Genomic DNA, 22809 nt, shown 5'->3' on the forward strand with positions numbered 1-22809 from the left:
AATATTAGAATTAAATAATAAAGGTCAGAATAAAAAAGATGAAATAGATCCCTTTTAACCAAACAGCACCTCCAGATTGAGCCACAGAAAGTTATTGTCAAAAGTTATTGTTTTTGGTGAATCTAGGGTGTTCAACATTGTCTAATTATTAAGGCTCAGTCATTTTGAGGTTTGATGCTCTTCCATCCCGGCTTGTGTCATAAGGTCAGCAACATTCTTCTCAAGGTCATCAATGCGGGTTCCCATCTCATCCAGTGTGAATGTTAAGGATAGTCCTTTAAACTGTAGTGAGATTTAGATTGTGTAAAGCATAGGCACTCAATATGTCTGTGATGCCAATTTCTTTACAGAGAAAGTTGTATGGTACTGCATTTTTTGGGTCTGCATTTATGGTCTGGAACAAGGACCTGATTTTTTTATATGCATACTGATTTAATATTGCCACTGTCCAGCGGTGGTCAAGCATAATCTAAAACTGAATGCGGAGGCCAATTTTGCAGATATTGCCATAATCCATTAACTTTCCCTGACAGTCAGCAAATGAGATTCTCTTAAGATTAAGCTTCCAATAAAGAGATACTAAGGTTTAAACTGAGAGGTTAATACACTTGACAACCATTGTTTATATTAGAGACTAGGCTAGGCTAGTTCCATATGTTCCATAGGCTAGTTTAATTGAAGGATATTTTTAGAGACGATCTGGTCAGACGTGGTTTGAAATTTACTCTGGAGTTTCTGCATCGTCGTTTCCATCTACGAGAAAAGCAAAAAAATCATCAAATTGATTGGGCATAAAGAGTCGCTAAATGAGGAAAATCAGATTTAAAAAAAAGACTTTGCCTACCATCTCAGCCAATTCTTTTGCAGCCTTTGAGTCGGGTTGTGACATCGTGACACCGTGGTTCCAATTTGTTTGAGGGAGGATTTGTTTCTTTAAAGCGCGTCCCTCTGGCAACTAGTTACTGGCAACAATGTTTCAACTAAACAGAGGCGGGTAATATATTGCTTTGGAGGGATTAAAGGTAGCCGTTTAATCATGATAACTCTGTTTTTGTAAATGCTATTGGTCCGAGAGGGAAATCGTTGAAATTTTAGTCTGAATGTGGATCTAAAGTTTTAGTTGAAGTGTGTGGGACCGATGGTGAAGTAATAAGGTTAGGCCTACTCTATTAACTGCATCACATTAAAAATCGAACAATATCATCGGTTATGTTGTCGACTCGTCTCCTCGAACATTGATTTCCAAAACAACATTGTATGACTGCAACTTTTTCCACAGGTGGTGACCAAGCCCGTAGGCGTTCCTTCTGTGTGTAATATGACATCCATACATCTGTTAACCCTTTTATGTTTTAGTATTGAGTGAGAAAATATTTTATTCCAGCCACGTCCTATTAGGGCCAGTGTTCAGGAATCTCCATGTTTATGTCGCCTTTTATATAAGAGATCATCCTCGACCTCGATTATAGTGACAGATGTCAGTCACTGTCACGATTATGTAACTCTTATTGGCGCTCCCTCAATGTGCATAAAGCTTCCAAATCTGCATTATGGCCTATATCCAGGATACTATTGGCAGTTTGCACATCCTTATGATTGGTTGCTAGTGTTAAACAAGAGTAGAATATGCCTTGATCTGTAATTATGATCGGATTGTTGTCTCAAAATAAGAATTTGCTCCTGAAAATTCTCCTTTTAGGACCACGCAGCAAATGTTTGAAAGGGTGTGACGCTTTTGACGTTTGAGGAAGCGCTGCTCGGGCTTTGTGGGGACAGGGAGCAGGGACTCATGTTAGCTCCTTCGGAGACAATTCATAGGCGACTCTCATCATATTATATTTTGTAATATCTTTCCTGACGAAGGGGACTTGTTAGCACAGGACAATCCAGCGCAAAATTCCTATTTTAGCGCTGCAACTTCTAGCCACATCCGCAGAAGTGGCGAGATCACGAGCCTGGAGTGATTGCATCCCTGACTTTTGTTATGGTTGTTATTTAACTTGTTACATTTTTACCTCCAGTTTCATCGCAGTAGGCCTACAGTACAACCGCGTGACTTCATTTCCGATTCTCATTCGATAACTCGCCCTATCCGATTCGGCAACATTTAGTTTGAGTTTTTTTCCTTTCAAATTCTGGGTTGTGGTGGCGTGGCAGAGTTTGATGATGCGGTGACTTTTCTAGTTTTAGAAGGGGCACATCATCTCGTCCACCAATCCCTTTGATTGGTTATTGATCCAATAATACAAAATCGATTTTGTAAGGAGGATCCATAAGGCAACTTCGTATCATCATCACATTCTGCGCGACATAATCAAAGGCAAGTGCATAGAACTCTGCACATTGGTGCTGCCCATGTTTTAGTGTCAACTGGTAGTTCAGTCTGTACTTAAAACATGGAAGATGAGGTCTTTGAACAGATTATGTATGTACTTAATCAACTGGTTACGTGGATCGCCGCTGGTGCAATGGTATTCGGCGGCGTGGTGCCATACATCCCTCAGTACAGGGACATACGACGGACCCAGAATGCTGAGGGATTCTCCATCTATGTGTGCCTCGTCCTACTTGTGGCCAATATTTTGCGCATACTGTTTAGGTATGTACAAAGCATATTTTCGAAATGTAAAACAGGTGCTATGGGAATGCTGGGTATGCTTTATGTGTAGGCCTATTTTAAATGACAGTCAGCTAGAGTTTAACCTGTTGGTCAATGAACTGGAGATAACTTGACTGAGTGAACGGTTCACTTAGTGGCGCCTTGAGTGGTGCATTGACAGAATTCCTTATTCATCAATTATAACTGATTAACTGACAGTTTCAGGACATATTCTTGCAGGTATCCAGTAGCCACACATGAGGTTAATAATTTCTTTGACAGAAGTTTTAGAAATTACTTATCATCCATTTCATTTTACATTTCCTTAGGCTACATTGCGAAGGCTTGAATTCCCAGTAGAGCTTTTTAAAGATAAAAACACAGGGATCATTTTTGACCCACAAGCTCCTGTGACTTTATAGGACGTTCACATTCTTTTGACGTGGCTTTTCTTTCACCCCATATCATTCCCTTTGCCCTAATTTGTTTTGGATAGAACAAGACACCTTTTGTCTCTTTGGAACATTGCTGCCCTGACCTGTGTTTGTCGTTGTGTGTGTGTGTGTGTGTGTGTGTGTGTCTCTCTCTCTCTCTCTCTCTCTCTGTCTGTCTGTCTCTGTCTGTCTCTGTCTCTGTCTTTCAGGTTTGGTCGGTATTTTGAGACACCCCTGCTGTGGCAAAGCATCATCATGATTGTGACCATGCTGATCATGCTCAACCTCTGCACCAACGTCCGCGTTGCCACTGAACTCCAAACGAAACGTCGCTCTTTCACAGGTCAGTCGTCCTCTCACTCTCTTTGAGAACCCGCTTTTTAACCACGGTTGACGGCTGTGAATTACTGATGAGGCTTGGTTTCTCACGTGGTTGCACAAGTATCCTAAACTCCAAAAGGGGCTATTTCTCACCATGTGACATGGCCCTATAGTTTACTGCTATTTTCAATTTGCCACCACACATAGACACACAGGAGGCTGGGAACACACTTGGAACAGGTTTAGGGGTGATTTACCTTGTTTAAGGACACAATGGCAGTAGGTAGCACCTGAGATTTTGATGCCAGCTACCCTTCGGTTGCCAGATCACATCTCACCAGATTCTCCTGTCAGCACTGGGACTAGAAGGAGCTCCGGTGCCTGGCCAGTCTCTCTAGCCTCCAAAATAGGCAAGGAAGCCTACCCCAGTGTTGCGTGTAGAGGACTCTGTGACTGAGTCATTGCTGGTAGTCAACTCTATCATCGATTCAGAACTATTATCATGGCCTGAAAGGGGTGCGTTGACACACCATTAAAATGCACACCATCATTCTCTTTGGCTTGACAGTTAGGCTTTTTCCCTTAGAAATTATTACTTTGACTCATATATTCATAAGATATCACTTCATATTCAGTTCTTCGAAACCTGGCCAGTAAAGTATTGTTTTTGAGCTGTCAGTGTGTGTCCTTGTGTATGTCATCTTTTAAACAGGATTTCCTCCCTGGTGCCCTGGCTTCATCTCCGATTGCTCAGTGCTGCCCTCCCTATAGCCTCTGTCCAAAGTTTTGTAACCAATGACATTTGAAGGCTCAGGGAAGCAGGTCAGACAGGTTGAGTGTGTTCATAATTAAACACTTTTGTATGTTTCAACTCCATCCAACCCTTTTGACCGAACATAGACGTATATTTTTAGGAGTTAGAGCGATCACTCAACCATAGATTGATATTGTTTGATAACTTCATCTCTCACAGAGAGTATACAGGTTCACTCCTTTTGAAATCCTTCCCAGGTTCAGGAACGTCTCCACACTGGTGGTCAATTCGGGTCTAGTAGATGAGAAATCATCTTGTTTTCCTCTTTCCTTTTTCTTTTCTTATTTTGTTCTATCTGTAGCAACAGATAGTAAGGACGAAGAGATCAAAGTCCCTAAGAAGCTCTTTCTAGGTATGTACTGTACTTGCTCTGTCTGGCATCAGTGGTTGTTCATCTGCCTTCCTCCACCCTCACCCCCCTTTCTTTAACCGCATGATACAGTGTGTGGCACCCCCATTGCTCATCGCCCAGTCTACTAACTGACTGCCTCACTAACTTACCAACACCATGCATTAACCTAGCTTGGTCTCCTTCCAACTGCATGTTATCCTGATGTTTTATCCATTTGTGGTTCATGCACTTGTCATAATCATTAAGATATTTGTGCTGTTTGAGTTAAACAAAATGCATGTTATAGCCAATAGGTTAGGCTAGGTTGAGCTGTTCTTATATACAGTGCATTCAGAAAGTATTCAGACACCTTAACTATTTCCACATTTTGTTATGTTACAGCCTTATTCTAAAATGGATTCAATTCATTTTTTTCCTCATCAGTCTACACACAATATTCCACAATGACAAAGTGAAAACAGGTTTTTAAAACAAGAAAACAGGCTAATTTATTAAAAATAAAAAAATATCACATTTACATTTTCAAACCCTTTGCTATGACACTCGAAATTGAGCTCAGGTGCATCCTGTTTCCATTGATCATCCTTGAGATGTTTCTACGACTTGATTGGAGTCCATCTGTGGTAAATTCAATTGATTGGACATGATTTGGAATGGCACACACTTGTCTATATAAGGTCCCACAGTTGACAGTGCATGTAAGAGCAAAAACCAGGCCATGAGGTCGAAGGAATTGTCCGTAGACCTCCTAGATAAGATTGTGTCAAGGCACAGATCTGGGGAAGGGTACCAAAACATTTCTGCAGTATTGAAGGTCCCCAAAAACACAGTAGCCCCCATCATTCTTAAATGGAAGAAGTTTGGAACCACCAAGATTCTTCCTAGAGCTGGCCGCCCGGCCAAACTGAGCAATAGGGGGAGAAGGGCCATCGTCAGGGAGGTGACCAAGAACCCAATAGTCACTCTGACAGAGCTCCAGAGTTCCTCTGTGGAGATGGGAGAACCTTCCAGAAGGACAACCATCTCTGCAGCACTCCACCAATCAGGCCTTTATGGTAGAGTGGCCAGGCGGAAGCCACTTCTCAGTAAAAAGCACATGACAGTCAGCTTGTTTGCCAAAAGGCACTAAAAGGACTCTCAGACCATGAGAAACAAGATTCTCTGGTCTGATGAAACCAATATTGAACTTTTTGGCCTGAATGCCAAGCATCACGTCTTGAGGAAACCAGGCACCGCTCATCACCTGGCCAATACCATCCCTACGGTGAAGCATGGTGGTGGCAGCATCATGCTGTGGGGATGTTTTTCAGCGGCAGGGACTGGGAGACTAGTCAGGATCGAGGGAAAGATGAACGGAGCAAAGTACAGAGAGATCCTTGATGAAAACCTACTCCAGAGTGCTCAGGACCTCAGACTGGGGCGAAGGTTCACCTTCCAACAGGACAACGACCCTAAGCACACAGCCAAGACAACGCACGAGTGGCTTCGGGACAAGTCTCTGAATGTCCTTGAGTGGCCCAGTCAGAGCCCGGACTTGAACCCGATCGAACATTTCTAGCGAGACCTGAAAATAGCTGTGCACCGAAGAATAGGAGAAACTCCCCAAATACAGGTGTGCCAAGCTGGTAGTGCCATACCCAAGAAGACTTGAGGCTGTAGGTTCTTCAACAAAGTACTGAGTAATAAATAAAAATAAATTAGCAAACATTTCTAAAATCCTGTTTTGGCTTTGTCATTATGGGGTATTGTGTGTAGATTGATGAGGGAAAAAATGAATTGAATCCATTTTAGAATAAGGCCGTAACATAACAAAATGTGGAAAAAAAAGAAGAGGACTGAATACTTTGCGAATGCACTGTACGTTTAGAGCATGCATTCATGTTGCAGTGATTGTGCATGGATATTGATTGTTGATTGATTCAATTCAGTTAATTGTCCATTTTAGATTCTCAATCCAAAAATGGAAATCCATGTGTTTGAGGCTTCTGTCTCTTACCTTATTGATTAATCTTAGTAAGTGTTGGTTATCAGACAATAGGGGTTAAGTAGTGGGCCTACTGTAGTTACTGACATGCTGCATACCTTGTTAAACTAACTGCATCTACTCTGTAGATTGAAAAGTTGGCCTAATGACAAAGTCACCATCTTGCTTTGTTTGAAATGCTTTGTTTGGATTTGACTATTATAGCAAAAATATTGTTAAGAATGATGCATGTTAAGACCTAATTTGCTGTCCTGCCCTGTCAATATGGGGATCTTGAAAGTAATTCACACCAGCTTACTCTAAACAAACGCTTAGCCAATCTTTCTGTGGACGTGACTTCTAATGAGATTGCACTCTTACTAAAACTGCACAGATTTTTCTACCTCTGCCTTCTCCACTTACTTACTCCTCACTGTGTCAATCACGAGGGCTGGTGAGACGGGTTCCTGAGAAACTGCCTTCTATTATATTTGAGAAAGTAGCGTCTCATGACCATGAGTTGTTTGTCCTGGCGGTCACACTTTACAAGTACAGGTATAATGGTGATCTGTCTTGCTTTTTTAACTGCATTTATACGGATATCTTGTGATGCCCATTCCAAGTATTTATTTATTTACTGACAATGTATGTCAGGTTTTAGTTAATTAGGTGTATGTAATGCATAGACAGTGACGGCTTTTGTATTGATGGGAGCAGCTGCTATCCCCCCATGTAAGCAGTAGATGGTGCTGAGAAGCAATGTTTGCCCACTGCTGAGAATGTACTGTGTTATACATTGGCCGTAGAGCCATGATGACCGATTTAGCTTCCCTTCTCAGAACTAAATTCACCAGAGACGTTGAAAATATCCAACGTTATGACAGGTTGCCGTTGGAGGAGCGGGGTAGAGCTTTGTCAATAGCCTTGTCACTCTTATTTCTCGTCCTGGTCAAAAGTGTTAAATGCTAGCTTCAACTTATCTGGTAAAAAGCTGGCACCATTAATACATGGCCGTGGTACTTGGCTGTAGATGAAATGACAGAGGGTTTGCTTGGCACTGGCACCCGAGCCAGGCTGTGTTCTCCTCGGCCTCTCCATGGCAGTAGCCTGCCCAAGGCTGGAACTGTGCCGTTCTGGTCCTCTGGTACTCCTGCCATCGATCAGTGAGCTCTGCCAAGCCTCATTAGAATTGACAGGACACCATGTCCCTTAATTGCAACTTTGCTAGTCGGCACAGCCATTGATCCCCCCCCCAGAAAATATGAAGGCATGGCATGCTGTAATCCGGTATTGATGGAGGGATGGAGGGTGTTCAGGGGGAGGTGAAGAGATGAATCAGAGCAGTGGTTTTAAGAACCACATGCCTTCCCCTTTACCAGCAGTGTTCGATACCAGGAGGCTGTGAATGGAATTAGAGGTTCATACAAACTACAACACAGCTAAGAATGACTTGTGCATACTGCAAAAAGGATAAATGTTTAACTGTTGAATGTGTGGTAATCTTTTTAATGAGTGGTAATTACCTAGTGCTCTGGTATCTCTCTCTGTCTTTGTGTGACTGTTTTCAGATTTGGATATGGTTGGGTGAAACTGTCTTACAAAAACAGTGGCACAAGTGTAGCATTTACTCTTACACACCATATACAGTAGGCTAGTGTAACATTTAGACTGTTGGGAAACCATGTGGAACTGGTTTTCACCACAGTGAGACAAGTGTGACAAGAACTGTCAAACCAATTAACGTACCGGTTGGTATGACATGAAGATGTTAATGTTTTGTGTACTGCTTCAGACTGGGTGATGGATCAAAGGGTTAAACACTACAAGAGCTGATGGAAAACAGACCACACAGCTGTATCCAGAGCATGGATTTGCTCTGCTGCCTGATACACCATGTACAAGTTTCCTTAAGCACAGAAGTTGTTACTGTCCTTTATTTTCTTACACTAGTTACCAGTGTCTGCAGGTCCACCGATGAACCTGCATATTTCTCTAATCCACAAGCAGTCAATGCTCTCTGCTTTTTCTGTGATGTACCACGGCATGTACCAAGCATCATTATCACAGCAGGCTCTCACATCCAAAAACTACAGCCTAATTGCTCTGGGAAAATAACCAAAATGTACAGGTGCATTAAAAGCTCTCTCGGTGTTCACTCTTTTCCGTCCATGTGCTGTACAAGATGACTGGTTGGTTTAATTGGCCCAAGGATCAATTGACTGAATCCTGGGTAAAGACATGCATGTCTCATCCACTGTAATTTGGAACATCTTTTTGATGTAGAAGTTGGATTTGATAACAACACTATCATACTATTTTTTTTTTTATCTGTATACCCGTTATCTGTATATCCCTTCTACAAAGTATTTTAGTTATGCCAGACAGTGAAGGTGAACAGTGAGGTTAGTTTTATTCTAGAAATGTGAATATATATTTTTAATGTTGTTTTTGTCCTGTAAATATGGACCGTGAAACTGACCGCCTGTAAAGCGGGTGGGACGTAGTAGGAACCAACAGTGGAGAATATAAAGCTCATGGCACGAATCTGCCTACACATGTGCCGTTGCTCAGTGAGGTGGAAACGTGTGTTGTGTTCAGAGCCCTTTTGGAAGCGATGCCAGCCTGTTCCCACACACTGCCCCCGTGGCTGTTACAGAACGGAGGGATGAAAGAGGACCACCCTGGGGGTAAATGAGTGGCAGAGAGATGGAGGGGCACAGTGGGGTGCGGCACACCAAGGTACAGCGATAAACACCCCTTAGATGCTCACCCGCCTTCACTTGCTAAAAAAAATAGCTTAAATAAGCTATTTACCGCTGACTTTCTTGCATGCTGTGTTCATGAGAAGCTGTATTTACGTACAGCAGCATTTTTTTTCTACTGTTTCTGTGGAAGAGGGTACACAGGTACTCCATCCCAGTCCACATTTTCATGTTCCTACCAATAATTAATTCCAGAATAATATTGGGAGGAACATTAAGATATGGGCTGACATGGAGTCTAATCTAGAGATGCCATGAATGCATTTCTTTGTTATTCTTTTACAGCAGACTTGAGTGATGGGTTGGCTTTGTACCAGTAAAAAAAATAAAAAGGTTCGTCGTTAGTGTTGTGATACTAGCCTTCCTGCCAGCTGAGACCCAGCCATGCAGGTGTGAAGCTGTGACATGTATTGTGTTTTTACCTGGTCCCTGTTTACTGAGCTGTGCTTTGGGGCAGGTGGATGTTGTCCATCATTCTCCTCCCCACTCAGGGCCAGGGTTGTTATCAGCGAGGGCCAGACAGACCGCCCCAGCAGCCCCCTGAGGCTCCCTGCTCAGTCTCACCCCTGTCCGGCTGTCTGGGAGGGATTTACTGGGCCGCGTTAGGCTGCTCCAACCATGTAAATGTTCTCTAACACTGCTGTGTGTAGCAGGCTTTAGCACTTAGCCCTCCTCGCTGTGACAAACCCTATTGGCTACATGCGCTCCTTTCTGACACCTCACATGTTCATTTTAGAACACGGTGGCGATACATGTTGATTCTTGTCATTTTTCCTCTGATGCCTCATATCATGTGGCTTGTCTGTGTGTGGATGCTGAAGGCTTTAGTTGATTTGACACAGACACGCTTCTCAAGCAAAGGTTCTGAATAACCTTCAACACCTTATCAACTGGCTATAGTGAAGACAATCTCCTGTGTTGTGACAGGCCTTGTTGTCATGATAGAAATCACACAATCACACACAAGCATATACATGAATACGTACCTGTCTGCTATTTGAGCTAGTCAGAAATGTCAGCTAAATGTCAGAACCTTTTTCCATCAATATTTGAATGAAACCATATTACGTTCAAATGCCATATAAACCTTTCTATTGTTCCACTTCTGAATCTGATCAGTCATGAATGACAAGTAAGGTGATGTGTGGTATGGTGTCCTGTTATGGACAAAGGCCATGTGATGTTTCATGAAGCCTATAGGAACCAACCTGGTTCCCATGGATGAGCTCTAAGAGTTTCTATAAACGGCCCTATTATTGAATGTGCCTCGAGTTGCAGTTTTTCGGTAATCCCCTTGGAAACCCTTGTCACACAATCGCTTCTGCGTAGGTACCCTCAGAGAGGCATATTTTAATGGGTCTGTTAAATAAGGAAAATCTAATTTAAACATTAGGCCCTACAACATTGGGGACTTGTATATACATAAATCCCATTTAAGATTCTGGGTCACAGCGCTTTCTTCTCTCAGCAATGATTACATTTCCTCGATTTATTATTTTCTTCCCCATAATATTGTTAAGAATGGGGTCAGGCACAAACCATGTGTCGTTGTCTCTCTCTCCTCCTCAATAAAATATGTTCCATGCAGGAAGGAAAATGCATCCATAGGGGGAATAGGATTGGACAGTGTGATTGCCTCCCAACTCATTTTCAAGTCCCCAATACCCTCAATAGGGGTGCATTCATATACCATTCACATCAGCCCACAGTCGGTTTAGATCCTTATGCGAGTTAAAGATGATATGTAGAGACTGTAGATTCTATTATGAAGCCAGGCTGAGTTGTTATTGAATCAGTATGGATTGGATTAGATTGGTGTTTTGCAGTAATAGGATTTTCATCCTGAAGCCATGGAGTTATGAAGAAAATGGTCTTGTTTTTTTTGTTTCCTGTTTGAGAGGGACATGGCAAAAACTGAGGTTACACCATGGCCAAACATTTAGGTTCTCAGCGAGGCAGAAATGGTTGTAAATCATTAATCAGTTTCCCAAAGTCCCATCCAGCCCTGTGCTGCGATTCACAGCACTCTATTCAGAAAGCCTAGGAGTCAGCATGGTGTCATGATCTGTGTTTCACCCTCCCTCAGGCCTGTACACTACAATCACTCCTTCTCCCACAGCAGAGGGGAGCATGATCCCAGACAAATCAGTCTCCCAAAGTATCCTGGGATCCTTATGAATACTCAGTTGTGGTTGTGGTTGTTGCTGCTGTGTGATCCAATGGGATTTGGAAAGACACTGAGCTTATAGTGCAGTTGTTTTTCTATATGAATGAACAGCTACTGTAAGAATGTGTGTGTAAAGTGTGCATGCACAAGTAAGTGCATTTTCACATAACACTTTTGTCATGATTCCCCCCCCCCCCCCCCCCCCCCCCCCCCCCCCCCCCAAGTCAACATAACGTCATGGAGGAAAAACCTGCATGAAAGGACTGCTCTTTTAATCGTGTCTCTTACTGTACGTGCCTGTTCTCTCTGTACGTGTCTATTAGACTTTGACTGGAGCCATTTCTGGTCGTGGAGTCGTTTCGTGGACTACCTGCAGTGTGTGCTGGCCTTCACCCTGCTGGCTGCCTACGTCACCTACCTCCTCCTGGACTCCTCCCTGTTTGTGGAATCCCTGGGCTTCCTGGCTGTCTTCACCGAGGCCATGTTGGGCACACCACAGCTCTACTGCAACTACCAGAACAAGTCAACTGAGGGCATGAGGTATGGGCTCAGCACACAATGGAGCAGTGGGTAACACACTCAACTAGGGCAATACCAGATTCACCTTAGATTAATCAACATAAGGTTTAGTGGACAACTCATTTTTGAAAGAAGTTAATCAGATTTCGATGTATCAGACCAAGAAGCTAGAGTGATTGACGTACTGTAGCCAAGTAAGCAAGTGTTGTACCAAGGGAACTCTGTTCGAGCAATTAGTACCCTTTTTTCTTAATCGATGGGAATGGCAAATCGTGCCTTTGATTTGAAGGCCACCATTTCATTATTACCTTGTAAAGTACCCCCATTACTCATTGTGTAGGCACCACTTTGAGTTTCTGTTCTAGAGATGTTTAGAAAATCTCTGACCACCTAAATTGCAGGGTTGAAAAATAAAGCAAAAAAAAAAACACACACGCAAAATTATCCCAAAACTACAAAGAAAGGTAATCAACAGCCCTACACACAACACACTGGCTTTACAACACATAAAATGATCTCACTCTACTTTCTCTACTTACTCTAGTCTTACTAAGTCAGACTCGGATGAGATTCTGGGATCTGAGATTACCTTCACTCTTCCGCGTCTTACTCTGGTTACACTGTCACTCTGTCTCTCTCTCCTCCGACTTCTCTCACATCATGGTTCCACTTCTTCTCGTCTTCCATGTTCCAGCATTCTGGCTTCTGAGCTTTGAGTGTTTTCATTTATTCGACTTTTGTGTGTGTCAGGAAGCGGTTCCTTTCACACCAGTGTGTAAGTGCCGCTCCTTTATGGAAAAATGTTTTTATTTCATTCACACTCATTCCTGCCTGCATTTTCTTTTGTTACATTCCATTCAGGGCCAGGATCTTGGAGTAGAATAGTTTTCTTAGATTATATTTTTAAATAATTACATGGTTTTGAACAAGAAACCTATTTATTTTTTCTTGCTTTTGAATCAAATAACACTTACTGGCTTTCACTGACTTCATTTCCTGAGCTCACAAATCTTTAGGTTAGCTTGGCAATAGCGCAACTCAAAGTCTGTAGTACTTCGCACCTGACTTTATGGAGGCCCTTTGAGTCAGTAATGAATGGGCTGTACCGTTTATTTTGAATTGAACAAACAATGAGGTTTATTTGTTTTAAGAACTTTTCGCTCCAACAAAAGGAGCAAGGAATGAGATGCCTCGCCCAAATGCCAACACAAAGTATGTGAGAACCAATCATTGCACTCGCTCAGGAGCCAGCTCGAATATGGACCTAACGCTAACATGGGAGTCAAGTAGAGTGAGGAAAGGTGGGTTCCTAGACCACTTGCTGTGACACATTGGTCTAGCTTCAGCTAGGCTATCCTAAGGCATGATTAACAAAGGCATAATTCACTACACTTAAGATTTAATTGTGTGTTAATCCTCAGTTGATGTTGTTATGGTGATGATGATTCTGTTAATTGTTGTTGTAGGAGTTCCAGGGCCATTACAGGGCCGTCATTTGATTTTAGATGAGGTTGTTTAGTGTGGCCCGAAGGGCTCTCGTCGTCAGACAGTGGTGTCCTAATGACCACAGATAGTGTTGTCAGTTAGGGCGCATGATTGTAGAATGAACACTCACACACACACACACACACACACACACACATGCTGCAGTTGTTGGTTCAACTGGTTAAAACGAATGTACTGTAGATGTAGTGCAAGAGGACTACATTTTAAGCCAGCGCTGGACTTTTTTTTCCCCAATTAAACCATGAAGAGACTGATTAGCAGCTGCTCCTTGTTGAAGCCTCCCCTCTCCCACCAAACATCCGTCATTAACCGCCATGTTGTGTCAGCCCTGGCCCTCAGTCGCCGCCCTCTGCATGTTGCGGTACTGACCTGCTAGATCACGTCTGCTGCAGGGAGGGTTGGCGCCTGCCTCTGACAGGTCATCCAAACAGGAAGTGATAAAGAGAAGGATGTCATACTATTACACTGACATGTGCTTATTAACTATTTCTGACTCGTCAAGAGTCTCATTAGTGCTTTCTTTTTGAAAAGCTATTTGTTATGCTAGCATGATGATATGTTATGGTGTTTCTTTGTCAGTCTGTATGGTAATGAGGTACTTAATCATTCTGTTTTGAATGGTGCATTGTTTTGCCTATTTTATTGTTGATTTGTGACAACTCGGATACTTCTGTAATGAGTTGAAATGTCTTTTTTAAAGGCGTGTGTGTGTGTGTGTGTGTGTGTGTGTGTGTGTGTGTGTGTGTGTGTGTGTGTGTGTGTGTGTGTGTGTGTGTGAGTGAGTGAGTTGTCGCCAAATCCCTAAAGCAACATTTGAACAGACAAGCTAAGTGCTTTCCATTCCAAGCTTCCCCTTGCATTTGTCCTCAGCGGCTTTTGGAAAACCATTAGTTGTTGTTTTTTTTGTCGTAATGGAAACGCATCTCAACATCACGTCAGTTACTTTACATGCATATACAGTGCCTTTGGAAAGTATTCAGACTTTTTCCACATTTTGTGTTATAGACTCAATTTAAAATGGATTAAATTAAAAGACATTTGCCATCAATCCACACACAATACCCCAGAATGACAAAGCGAAAACAGGTTTTTAGAAATGTCAGTAAATGTATTAAAATTGAAATACAGAAATACCTCATGTACATAAGTATTCAGACCCTTTGCTATGACACTCTTAAAATTAGCTAAAATGCAAAAATGTCATCAACAAATCACTCTAAGTTAAATTGAGTCCATCTTAATGCAAGGAGTTCATGCTATTTTGGAATTAATATCATTGTTTTTATAGGGTCTCTGATTTGCATAGTGGAAAAAGATTACTTTTCGGAATACTTTCCGAAGGCACTGGAGCATAAGATACAATTACTTTACATGCATATAGCATGAGAGAGATAACAATTAGGGCAATACTGATTGTTCAAATGTCCTCCAGCAGCTCTGGATGAAAGAGCAACTGGATGTCTGTGTGTGTGTGTGTGTGCGTGCGCGCGTGTGTGTGCGTGTGCGTGCGAGCGAGCGAGGGAAAGGGATGTGTGTGTGCATGTGTGAGAGAGAGGTGTGTGTGTGTGTGTGTGAGAGAGAGAAGAAGGGGTGTGTGTGTGCATGTGTGAGAGAGAGGTGTGTGAGTGTGAGAGAGAAGAAGGGGTGTGTGTGTGTGTTTTCTGTCCCCCAGAGCAAACTGACTGTAAAGAACAGCTCTGGAGTGTGTGGCTGTCAGCAGGGTGTCTGTTGTTGTTTCTCAGGCTTCCCTCTCTCTCTCTCTCTCTCTCAGCCTGGCCTGTTCTGCTTTGCTGGGTGGCTGTGTGCTCCTTGTAGGGGACAGATAACAGGATTTCTCTTCCATCTCTCTAACCCAGCTGGACAGATCACACACTGGGTCCTTCACTGCTCCTCACTGTCTGAGCTAGCCCTGGGGCCACCAAGCCTGTGCCACCCTGCCTGTGCCACTCTGTACCAGTGCAATAGCAGCGACCAAGCCCAGCTAGTCCAGAGGACAGGAATCCATTTTCCTTAACATTAGATTGTTCTGGTGTGTGTGTCCCCCCCCCAGCTTCCTTCAGCCCCCTGTGCTTTACTACCTGTCTGGCTAGTTTACTGCAGGCTGTTGCTAGGTTACTTAATCTCACCGCTGTGTCCAGTGTTTGCTTTATAAGGGCATGAGAGATCTTTTTGATTAGCTAGGGGCACCTTGCGGGAGGCGCTTGTTTGGCTAGACCACGAGGCGCTTGTACCAAGACCAACATCAAGGACTTGATTTGAATCGTAAGCTTATTTGTCGTTGCAAGCCGTCGAGGATGTTGCGTGCGTGCCACTCTCTGCTCTCAGCCTCTCTGCATGACAGACTAGACGGCACTGTCATTGACCAGGAGGTGTTCTGGCATGATGCCATCTTGAATCTCCACAGGCCAGCACTGTGTGTGTGTGTGTGTGTGTGTGTGTGTTTTGTTTTATTATGGCAAGGAGCGATAAAGATCAACAGACAGGAGCAGGAGGGCAGAGCGAGGCTGTCTTTGTTGAGAAAGTTGGAACTGAACCCCTCCAATTATGCCTCCGTCAACATGGCCCTGGTTTAACTGGAATAACAAGTGCCGATAAGTGCCTTGCGTGTCTCTCTAAGCATTTAGCGTTTGGATGTTCAGGCACACAAGGAGAGAGGGGATGTCAGGGTACAACCTGCCAGTAGACTGAATCACACTGGATGAGTTCCCTCTGCATCCACAATACAGGAGCACTATAGACCCATACAGTTACATAAGCTGTGACAAATGGAATCATAATGCAGAGAGAGAGAGAGAGAGAGAGAGAAGCTGCCTTGTTCCTGTTCATCCCAGGGGTTGGTTGCCATTACAAGTCGTTTAGCCGCCGCTAATTTACCCACAGGGCCACATTAACCTCACTGCCCCTGGGTGTAACGGCCATATAGTGACCATAGGCTACTCCATCACCATTATCGGTGCTTAGAGGGATGTCTCTCTCTCTCTCTACCTCGCCCTCTGTCTTTCTCTGTCTCTCGCTCTCTCTGATGACTCATGCTCTCTCTATCCCCGTCAGTAGACAGACAGGAGGGGAGGATAGGTGTTACTATTCCTGTGGCCTGCATGGGGCTGTCTGATTCATTTAGGGGGGGGGGGTTGTTGGGCTGTTTGTGTGGCCTGGTTACTGTTGCTTTTATATCAGCAAATGGGGTGTGTGTGTGTGTGGGGGGGGCGGGGGGTTGGGTGAGGTGAGGTGTGTGTCCAGTCTGTCTCCCTCTGCGATAAAGCTAATGAAACATAGAGACATTCCAGGCACACCTCTGACTGTGTCCTTATAAGACTTCAACACAGCTGCCCCACACTAGGCCTGATGACAGTCCCTTTTTTAGCCTGCTGTCTGCCTGCTGTCCTACTACACACAGACACATGCGCTGTCTGGGAGATATGCCCGGCCTGTAGATGATCAGCCATGTCTATCTCTGGATCTGGACTGATACTGCTGCCCTGGTCCACTGTGAGTGGGAACGTTTCATCACCTGACTGTCCAACTCCCAAACCACGATCGCCACTGCTGCTTCACCCCCTTTTATTATTTTTCGTAGCTTACGAGGATGCTATTTTCTCTTGCAGACGGTAGGAAACCGGATGGGGAGATTTGATTAGTTTCCTCTTGAGTTGTCTGAGGCAGAAGACCAACTGATTACAGTATCTTGTGAAATACAGACGAGTACCTCAGCAGAGGCCGTCAACCGTCCTCCCTTCATTTGGCTGGGAACTTCTAGAATAGGCGGCCAGGCATGTTCTCCTCTCCCGCGACCTCATTTCCTCCTCCTCGAGTCATTACCCAAGCTGCCTCCACCTGTCATCATTCAGACAAAGTCTGCTGAGGGAAGAGAGATGTTCCCATCTCCCAGGACTAATAAACTCCTTACACAGGAGAGAGGGAGAGAGAGAGAGGTGAGAGAGAGCTGAGAGTGGATGGGAAGGTTATTGTAAATGTGCCTAACAAATGAAAGGTCAAAGGTGAGGGTGGAGGCATGAATAATGCAGAGGGAGATTTGACTGGCCTTGATCCCTTCTCCCCCCCCTCCTCCAGTGGATGCCAGCAGCCTGCCAGACTGAGGCTATGTTTGGGGTCAGGGGTCAACCTGTATCCTGCAATCAGCCTGGCCAGGCCTGAACACACTGGATTTAATGACCTCAGATTTCTCCTTTTTTATAGCTGCTAAGTGGCTCCTTCTGAAGGATGGAGTCTACCCGATCTCAGAGGCTTTTTTTCCTTCAGCCTAATTACAGCTTGATGTGCTGTCGTCTTTTGGTGGTGACCATGACCCCTCACCCACTCTGTTTTGTGTTGTTTTTTGCACCATGCTCTTACAGTACATTCAGCTACTGTGTCCAGATGTACATACTGTATCCATAAGTGTCACCTCAGCCTCAATATGGCTTGTTGTTCTACGATCAGCTTCGCCACTACTCGACCCATGAAATGACAGAGGACGGGTAGGGCGATGTTACATGTTACAGGATGATGTTACCCTAATGAATATATATATATATATCCTCACAGATATGATATTAATTTGATTAAATCATTCTTGGATTTATGTATTCATGTATTACTGCATGCTGTGATGGAACAATGGCGATGGCCTATTTGCTGAGAGCACAGAACCCACCGTAAGAAATGTTTCGAGAAATGTCATGTTTGAATAATCGATTTTCATTAATATAATTTATTTTAAACACACACACATCCATACGAAACAGACCTTTCTCTGACTCCAATTAGACTGTGTTTTACCCAACTCTTCCCTCACCCGTTCGCTAACTCTCTAAATTCATGCATTTCGATTCAGATTAGCTTCCCCGCCAATAATGATGTGAAAAACCGTGCTGGAGTTATCACCATGAGGCAGTTCGTGTTGATAAGAACAGTGTGTGTGTGTGTGTGTGTGTGTGTGTGTGTGTGTGTGTGTGTGTGCGCGCGCGCACATTCTGCAGAGTGAAAGAGGTGTTTTCGAAAAGGAAACAGAGCCTCCACTGCATTTATATAGTATGAGCCCTTAAGTGACAGCATACAGTAGCCATAATAAGCCAAACTAAGCTTTCCCACCCTTGTATACATCTCCCTCTGAGAGCTGAGGCGTGTATTTGAAGTGGTGTGTTTGTAGAGCTATCCTGAGGCCTCTTACTGCGCGTCCTGTCTACTGCCAGCCCAGACTTCCCCAGCCTCTCGTTAGCCTGGTTCACAGTGCTGCAGAGTGCCACCAAGAGACCACATCTTACCCTTAAATTCCATGAAATTGCAGCAATGTTTGTTTATTTTCTCAGTCTCCTAAGAGGCACACTGAGAGTAGGGAGAAAGGGATCAGTCACCTGCAGTAGACAACGTGTGTGTGTGTGTGTGTTTGTGTGTGTGTGTGTGTGTGCATACTGGAATAAACTTTAATAAACCTGGCGGAGGCAGTTTATAAACTCTAGAAGAGTTGAGTGGGCATTTTAACCTGAAGGAAATGCTATTACTCTGTCTATGCAGGCTTGAAATAACGCAATCTAACTTAAAAGATGTTCAAGTTAAATGTCTGGTCGATATTTTCCACCTAAAACCTTTTCATGTGTCTTTCTCTGTCAAGGTGAAGATGGTGTTCACAGTATGTGTCTCTCTCTCCCTCCCTCCCTCCCTCCCCTCCCCCTCCAGCATAAAGATGGTGCTGATGTGGACCAGTGGTGACACCTTTAAGACAGGTTATTTCCTGCTGACCGAGGCTCCTATGCAGTTCTGGACGTGCGGCCTGCTACAGGTGGGCGTGGACTTTGCCATCCTGTTCCAGGTGTACTACTACAGCCGCTACCCCCAGAAGCCCGTGTCCCACACCGTGTCTCACACCACCAGCGCCAAGGCACTCTGAGGGGCTCCCCAACAGGGAGGACACACACACACACACACACACACACACACACACACACACACCAATCTGGCATGAGCTCAGAGGCTCCGCAACAGGGAGGACAATGGAAGAGGAGGACACACACACACACACACACACACCAATCAGGCATGAGCTCACCCACTTGCAAGTTTCAGAGTGTGACATTGCCTTAAGAACTCTGCCCAAGGACAATTGTTACATTTCACTTCAGGCGGAGAGGACCTCAGTTTAGTTTATTATTCTGTATATGCTTACATATGTTGATGTGCAGATTGGTATTGAAATATACACTCACTGAACACTTTATTAGGAACACCTGTACACCTTCTCATGGCGGAGGTGGTGTAATGGTGTGGGGAATGTTGTCTTGGCACACTTCGGGCCCGTTAATACAAATCAATCATCGCTTGAATGCCACAGCCTCTTTGAGTATTGTTGCTGACCATGTGCATTCCTTCATGGCCACAATTTACCCATCTTCTAATGGCTACTTCTAGCATGATAATGCACCATGGCACAAAGCAAAGGTCATCTCAAACTGGTTTCATGAACATGAGTTCAGTGTTCTTCAGTGGCCTTCCCAGTCACCGGATCTGAATCCAATAGAACACCTTTGGGATGTGGTAGATTCACAGGAGATTCACAGCTTGAAAGTGCACCTGAAAAATCTGTCGGAATTGCATGATGCAATCATGTCATCATGGACCAGAATCTCAAAGGAATGTTTCCAACATCTTGTGGAATCAATGCCATGAAGAATTGAGGCTGTTTTGAGAGCAAAGGGAGGCCGTACCCAGTATTAGTATAGTGTACTTTATATTCCTTATAAAGTGTACGGTGAGTTTATCCCTGTATATATAAATATACCTGTGCATGTACACAGAATTGTATGCACATACATCAATATAAATATATTGTAAATGTATGCACTGCATATGTGATTGGACTCTCAAGGAAACGTGGACCAACTATCTTGTCCATGTACACTGACGGATGATTGTTGCATGGAAACCTCTGCCTTAAAACACATTCAAAAGGGGCTGGTTACCCCAACAGTGATGGAACTGACCTATGAAAATGACAGAAACTGAGTCCTTACTGAATGTTGAAATGGCATTGTTATTTTTGTTGCATTTCAATTTGAGCCGTTTTAGCCATTTTTCTGACTCAGTGGAGAAATGCTGGTCAGTCTCCCACTGGTCTGCCACCAGGCTGCTGCTGCGTGTGGTTGTTCCACACCAACTAAGTTGTCTGGAAGAGAGGAACCTAAACTGTTGGCCATTGGAACAGCAGCTTTACCAAAAATTAAAAGGCTTGGCGTGGACTACTCATGGTAGTTGTCACGGACTATGCTGCCAGATAACTCTCTGTATAAAAATGATCCAATGTCCAGATAGGCTGTGGTCAGGGGAGGCCTCATAGGGCTCGGTTTTCAGCCGCTACAAAATGGACGCAAGTCTCGCCTGCGCTCATGTGGGTGGAATAGGTGCTTTCATGACAATAAAGAGGTCAAGTGCTATCATGTGCACTGAAAAGTCTGGTCTTGAAAACAGCAGTAATATTTCAGACACACTCCCTAAGCACCACCGCCAGCGCCCCCAATAGCGTCCGCATTTGCGCCAAGACTGTTTTTTATGCCATTAAAGTGTAGCCCCTAGTAGGCTATCTGAGCATGGGACGCATGGCATTAACCCACAGACAAGTGCAATCTTTCTAATAGGGCCAGGTTTAATGATGGGCCAGAATGCTGGAAAACTCCAAATGCTTATTTGAAGAGAAAGGTTCATGAGAGAGTGGAACAGTAGATCTCTTTAGTGTGCTGTTATCCATATAGGCAGGTCTTACTCAACCTGAGGAATTGTGGGAAAGAGTTACTGTTAGTGTTGCTGTGAAGGGGTGATGGGTAGCAACCGTGACAGTCAGGGAACAAGAAAGTCATTTTTTTTATGGTTAATCTTTTACTTTTTTTTTTTTTTTATGTTAGATGAAGGCAACACTTGCGGATGTAAGTCACTCTGCCTCAAGCAATTCTAGAAACGTTTCTTTTGTTTCAATGGGACCTTTTGAAATTGATAGGACACTTTTTTTTTTCTAGGCTGTTATATGTTTTAAATGTCTTTGGGTATAAGTGGGTTCGGTGGTTTAAATCTCTATCCTTTAGACACAGTGGGCCACTTTTCTGTAACGGTCAGAGTATTTTCCTTTCGCCTCCGTTGCTTCTCAGCTGATAGTAGTCATGTCCAGACTCTACCTCTTGTGATATGGAGTTGTTTGATCATCATGTTGTTGCTAGAATATCCCCTGGTTGATAGACGCCTACCAAGAATACACACCAGCATTGCAGTGATTCTCAGTCACTCTCCATTGCTTGCTGATGATATAGTGTATGCTGTATTTTGGCTCACAATGGGACTTTTACTCACTGATGAATATTTATTTTGTTATGTTATCTTTTTTATAATCTTGAAATGTATAATCACAAATGTTGTAGATTTGCCCTCAATTAAGCTTTTATATGAAAATGAAGATGATGCATGTACAATTGAGGCAGTAATTGTATGAGTATGAAGGGGTGAGAAGTGGTGCACCGGGTGTCCTCTGGTGGTGTTTCAACAGGACCAAATAAACCATAGTCCCATAGATTACTGTTCCATTTCCTCTTTCAGATTTTATATGAGCTTGTATTACTTTTGGTGTTTATTAAGTTTAAGTTATGTTCAAGGGTGTTACAGCCAAATGATTCCCCTTTTGTCACGTCGATACCTGGGGTGGAATGCCAATGTCTTTTTCCATTGTTTTGTTAGAATCTGTAACACATTATTCTAGGTTTAGTTGATGCACTAGTATTATAGAAAACTGTGCTTTGTTTTATTGGAATACCTTTCTATTTTATATTATTATGTGTCACTTTTGTTGTTTTTTTTATAATGGGTGTCTCTCCATAGAATTGCCAGTTCTGCATCTATAGACAGTGTTCAGAAATAATGAAATGAACCACACACAGATGCTATGGTCAGGACGTACGGGGAAAATAACCTTCAAAAAGCTAATGCTAATGAACGCTTTGTGGCATTGTCTCAATAAAAGCGGACATGAGAGTGTGAGGTCTTTGTGTTTTCATTATGACGTTGTTTGTTTCAGTAGTGAATTCTACACCAGCTTTAAGAACGAGCACTTGACTATAATTCATCTAGTTCTCTCAGCCCTGGAGACCTGGTTAGCATTTCCTGTCAGTGTATCCTCCAGCCCACCATTCTTGTTTGGGCTTTGGGCATGTGGCATCCAAAGCAATCAGAGCCACATATGGTAATCCACTGCCCTTTCACAGTAAATAAACACTGTGTTGGCACCAATTGACAACCTTAGTCAAATGGTTTGTGAAACAAACATTAATGCACCAACCACATTAGAATAGTCCAGAGGAAATTGCCCTGAAAGAAACAAAAGGGGGTATTAAAAAGAGC

At 43.5% G+C, this 22809-nt stretch overlaps 1 protein-coding gene across 2 annotated transcripts; it reads left to right on the plus strand.

Moving 5' to 3' along the window:
* Positions 1–1685: 1685 nt before the first annotated feature.
* slc66a2 (solute carrier family 66 member 2) lies at positions 1686–22446 on the plus strand. Of its 2 annotated transcripts, XM_083680365.1 has the most exons (5): positions 1686–2599; positions 3243–3376; positions 4470–4520; positions 11736–11952; positions 19114–22446. In XM_083680365.1, the coding sequence occupies exons 1-5, from the start codon at positions 2397–2399 to the stop codon at positions 19322–19324; spliced, it is 816 nt and encodes a 271-aa protein (XP_083536491.1). In that variant the 5' UTR covers positions 1686–2396; the 3' UTR covers positions 19325–22446. The 2 variants fall into 2 exon arrangements, with proteins under 2 accessions (XP_083536491.1, XP_083536492.1); XM_083680366.1 differs by lacking the exon at positions 4470–4520.
* Positions 22447–22809: the final 363 nt, after the last annotated feature.

This window comes from Argentina silus (assembly GCF_951799395.1).
Source record: "Argentina silus genome assembly, chromosome: 11".
Taxonomy (NCBI): Eukaryota; Metazoa; Chordata; class Actinopteri; order Argentiniformes; family Argentinidae; genus Argentina; species Argentina silus.

Coding starts and splice junctions, on each gene's coding strand:
- slc66a2 (XM_083680365.1), top strand. CDS start 2,397: ATGGAAGATGAGGTCTTTGAACAGATTATGTATGTACTTAATCAACTG. Junction 3,377..4,469: donor GAAACGTCGCTCTTTCACAG/GTCAGTCGTCCT, acceptor TTCTATCTGTAG/CAACAGATAGTAAGGACGAA. Junction 4,521..11,735: donor CCCTAAGAAGCTCTTTCTAG/GTATGTACTGTA, acceptor CGTGTCTATTAG/ACTTTGACTGGAGCCATTTC.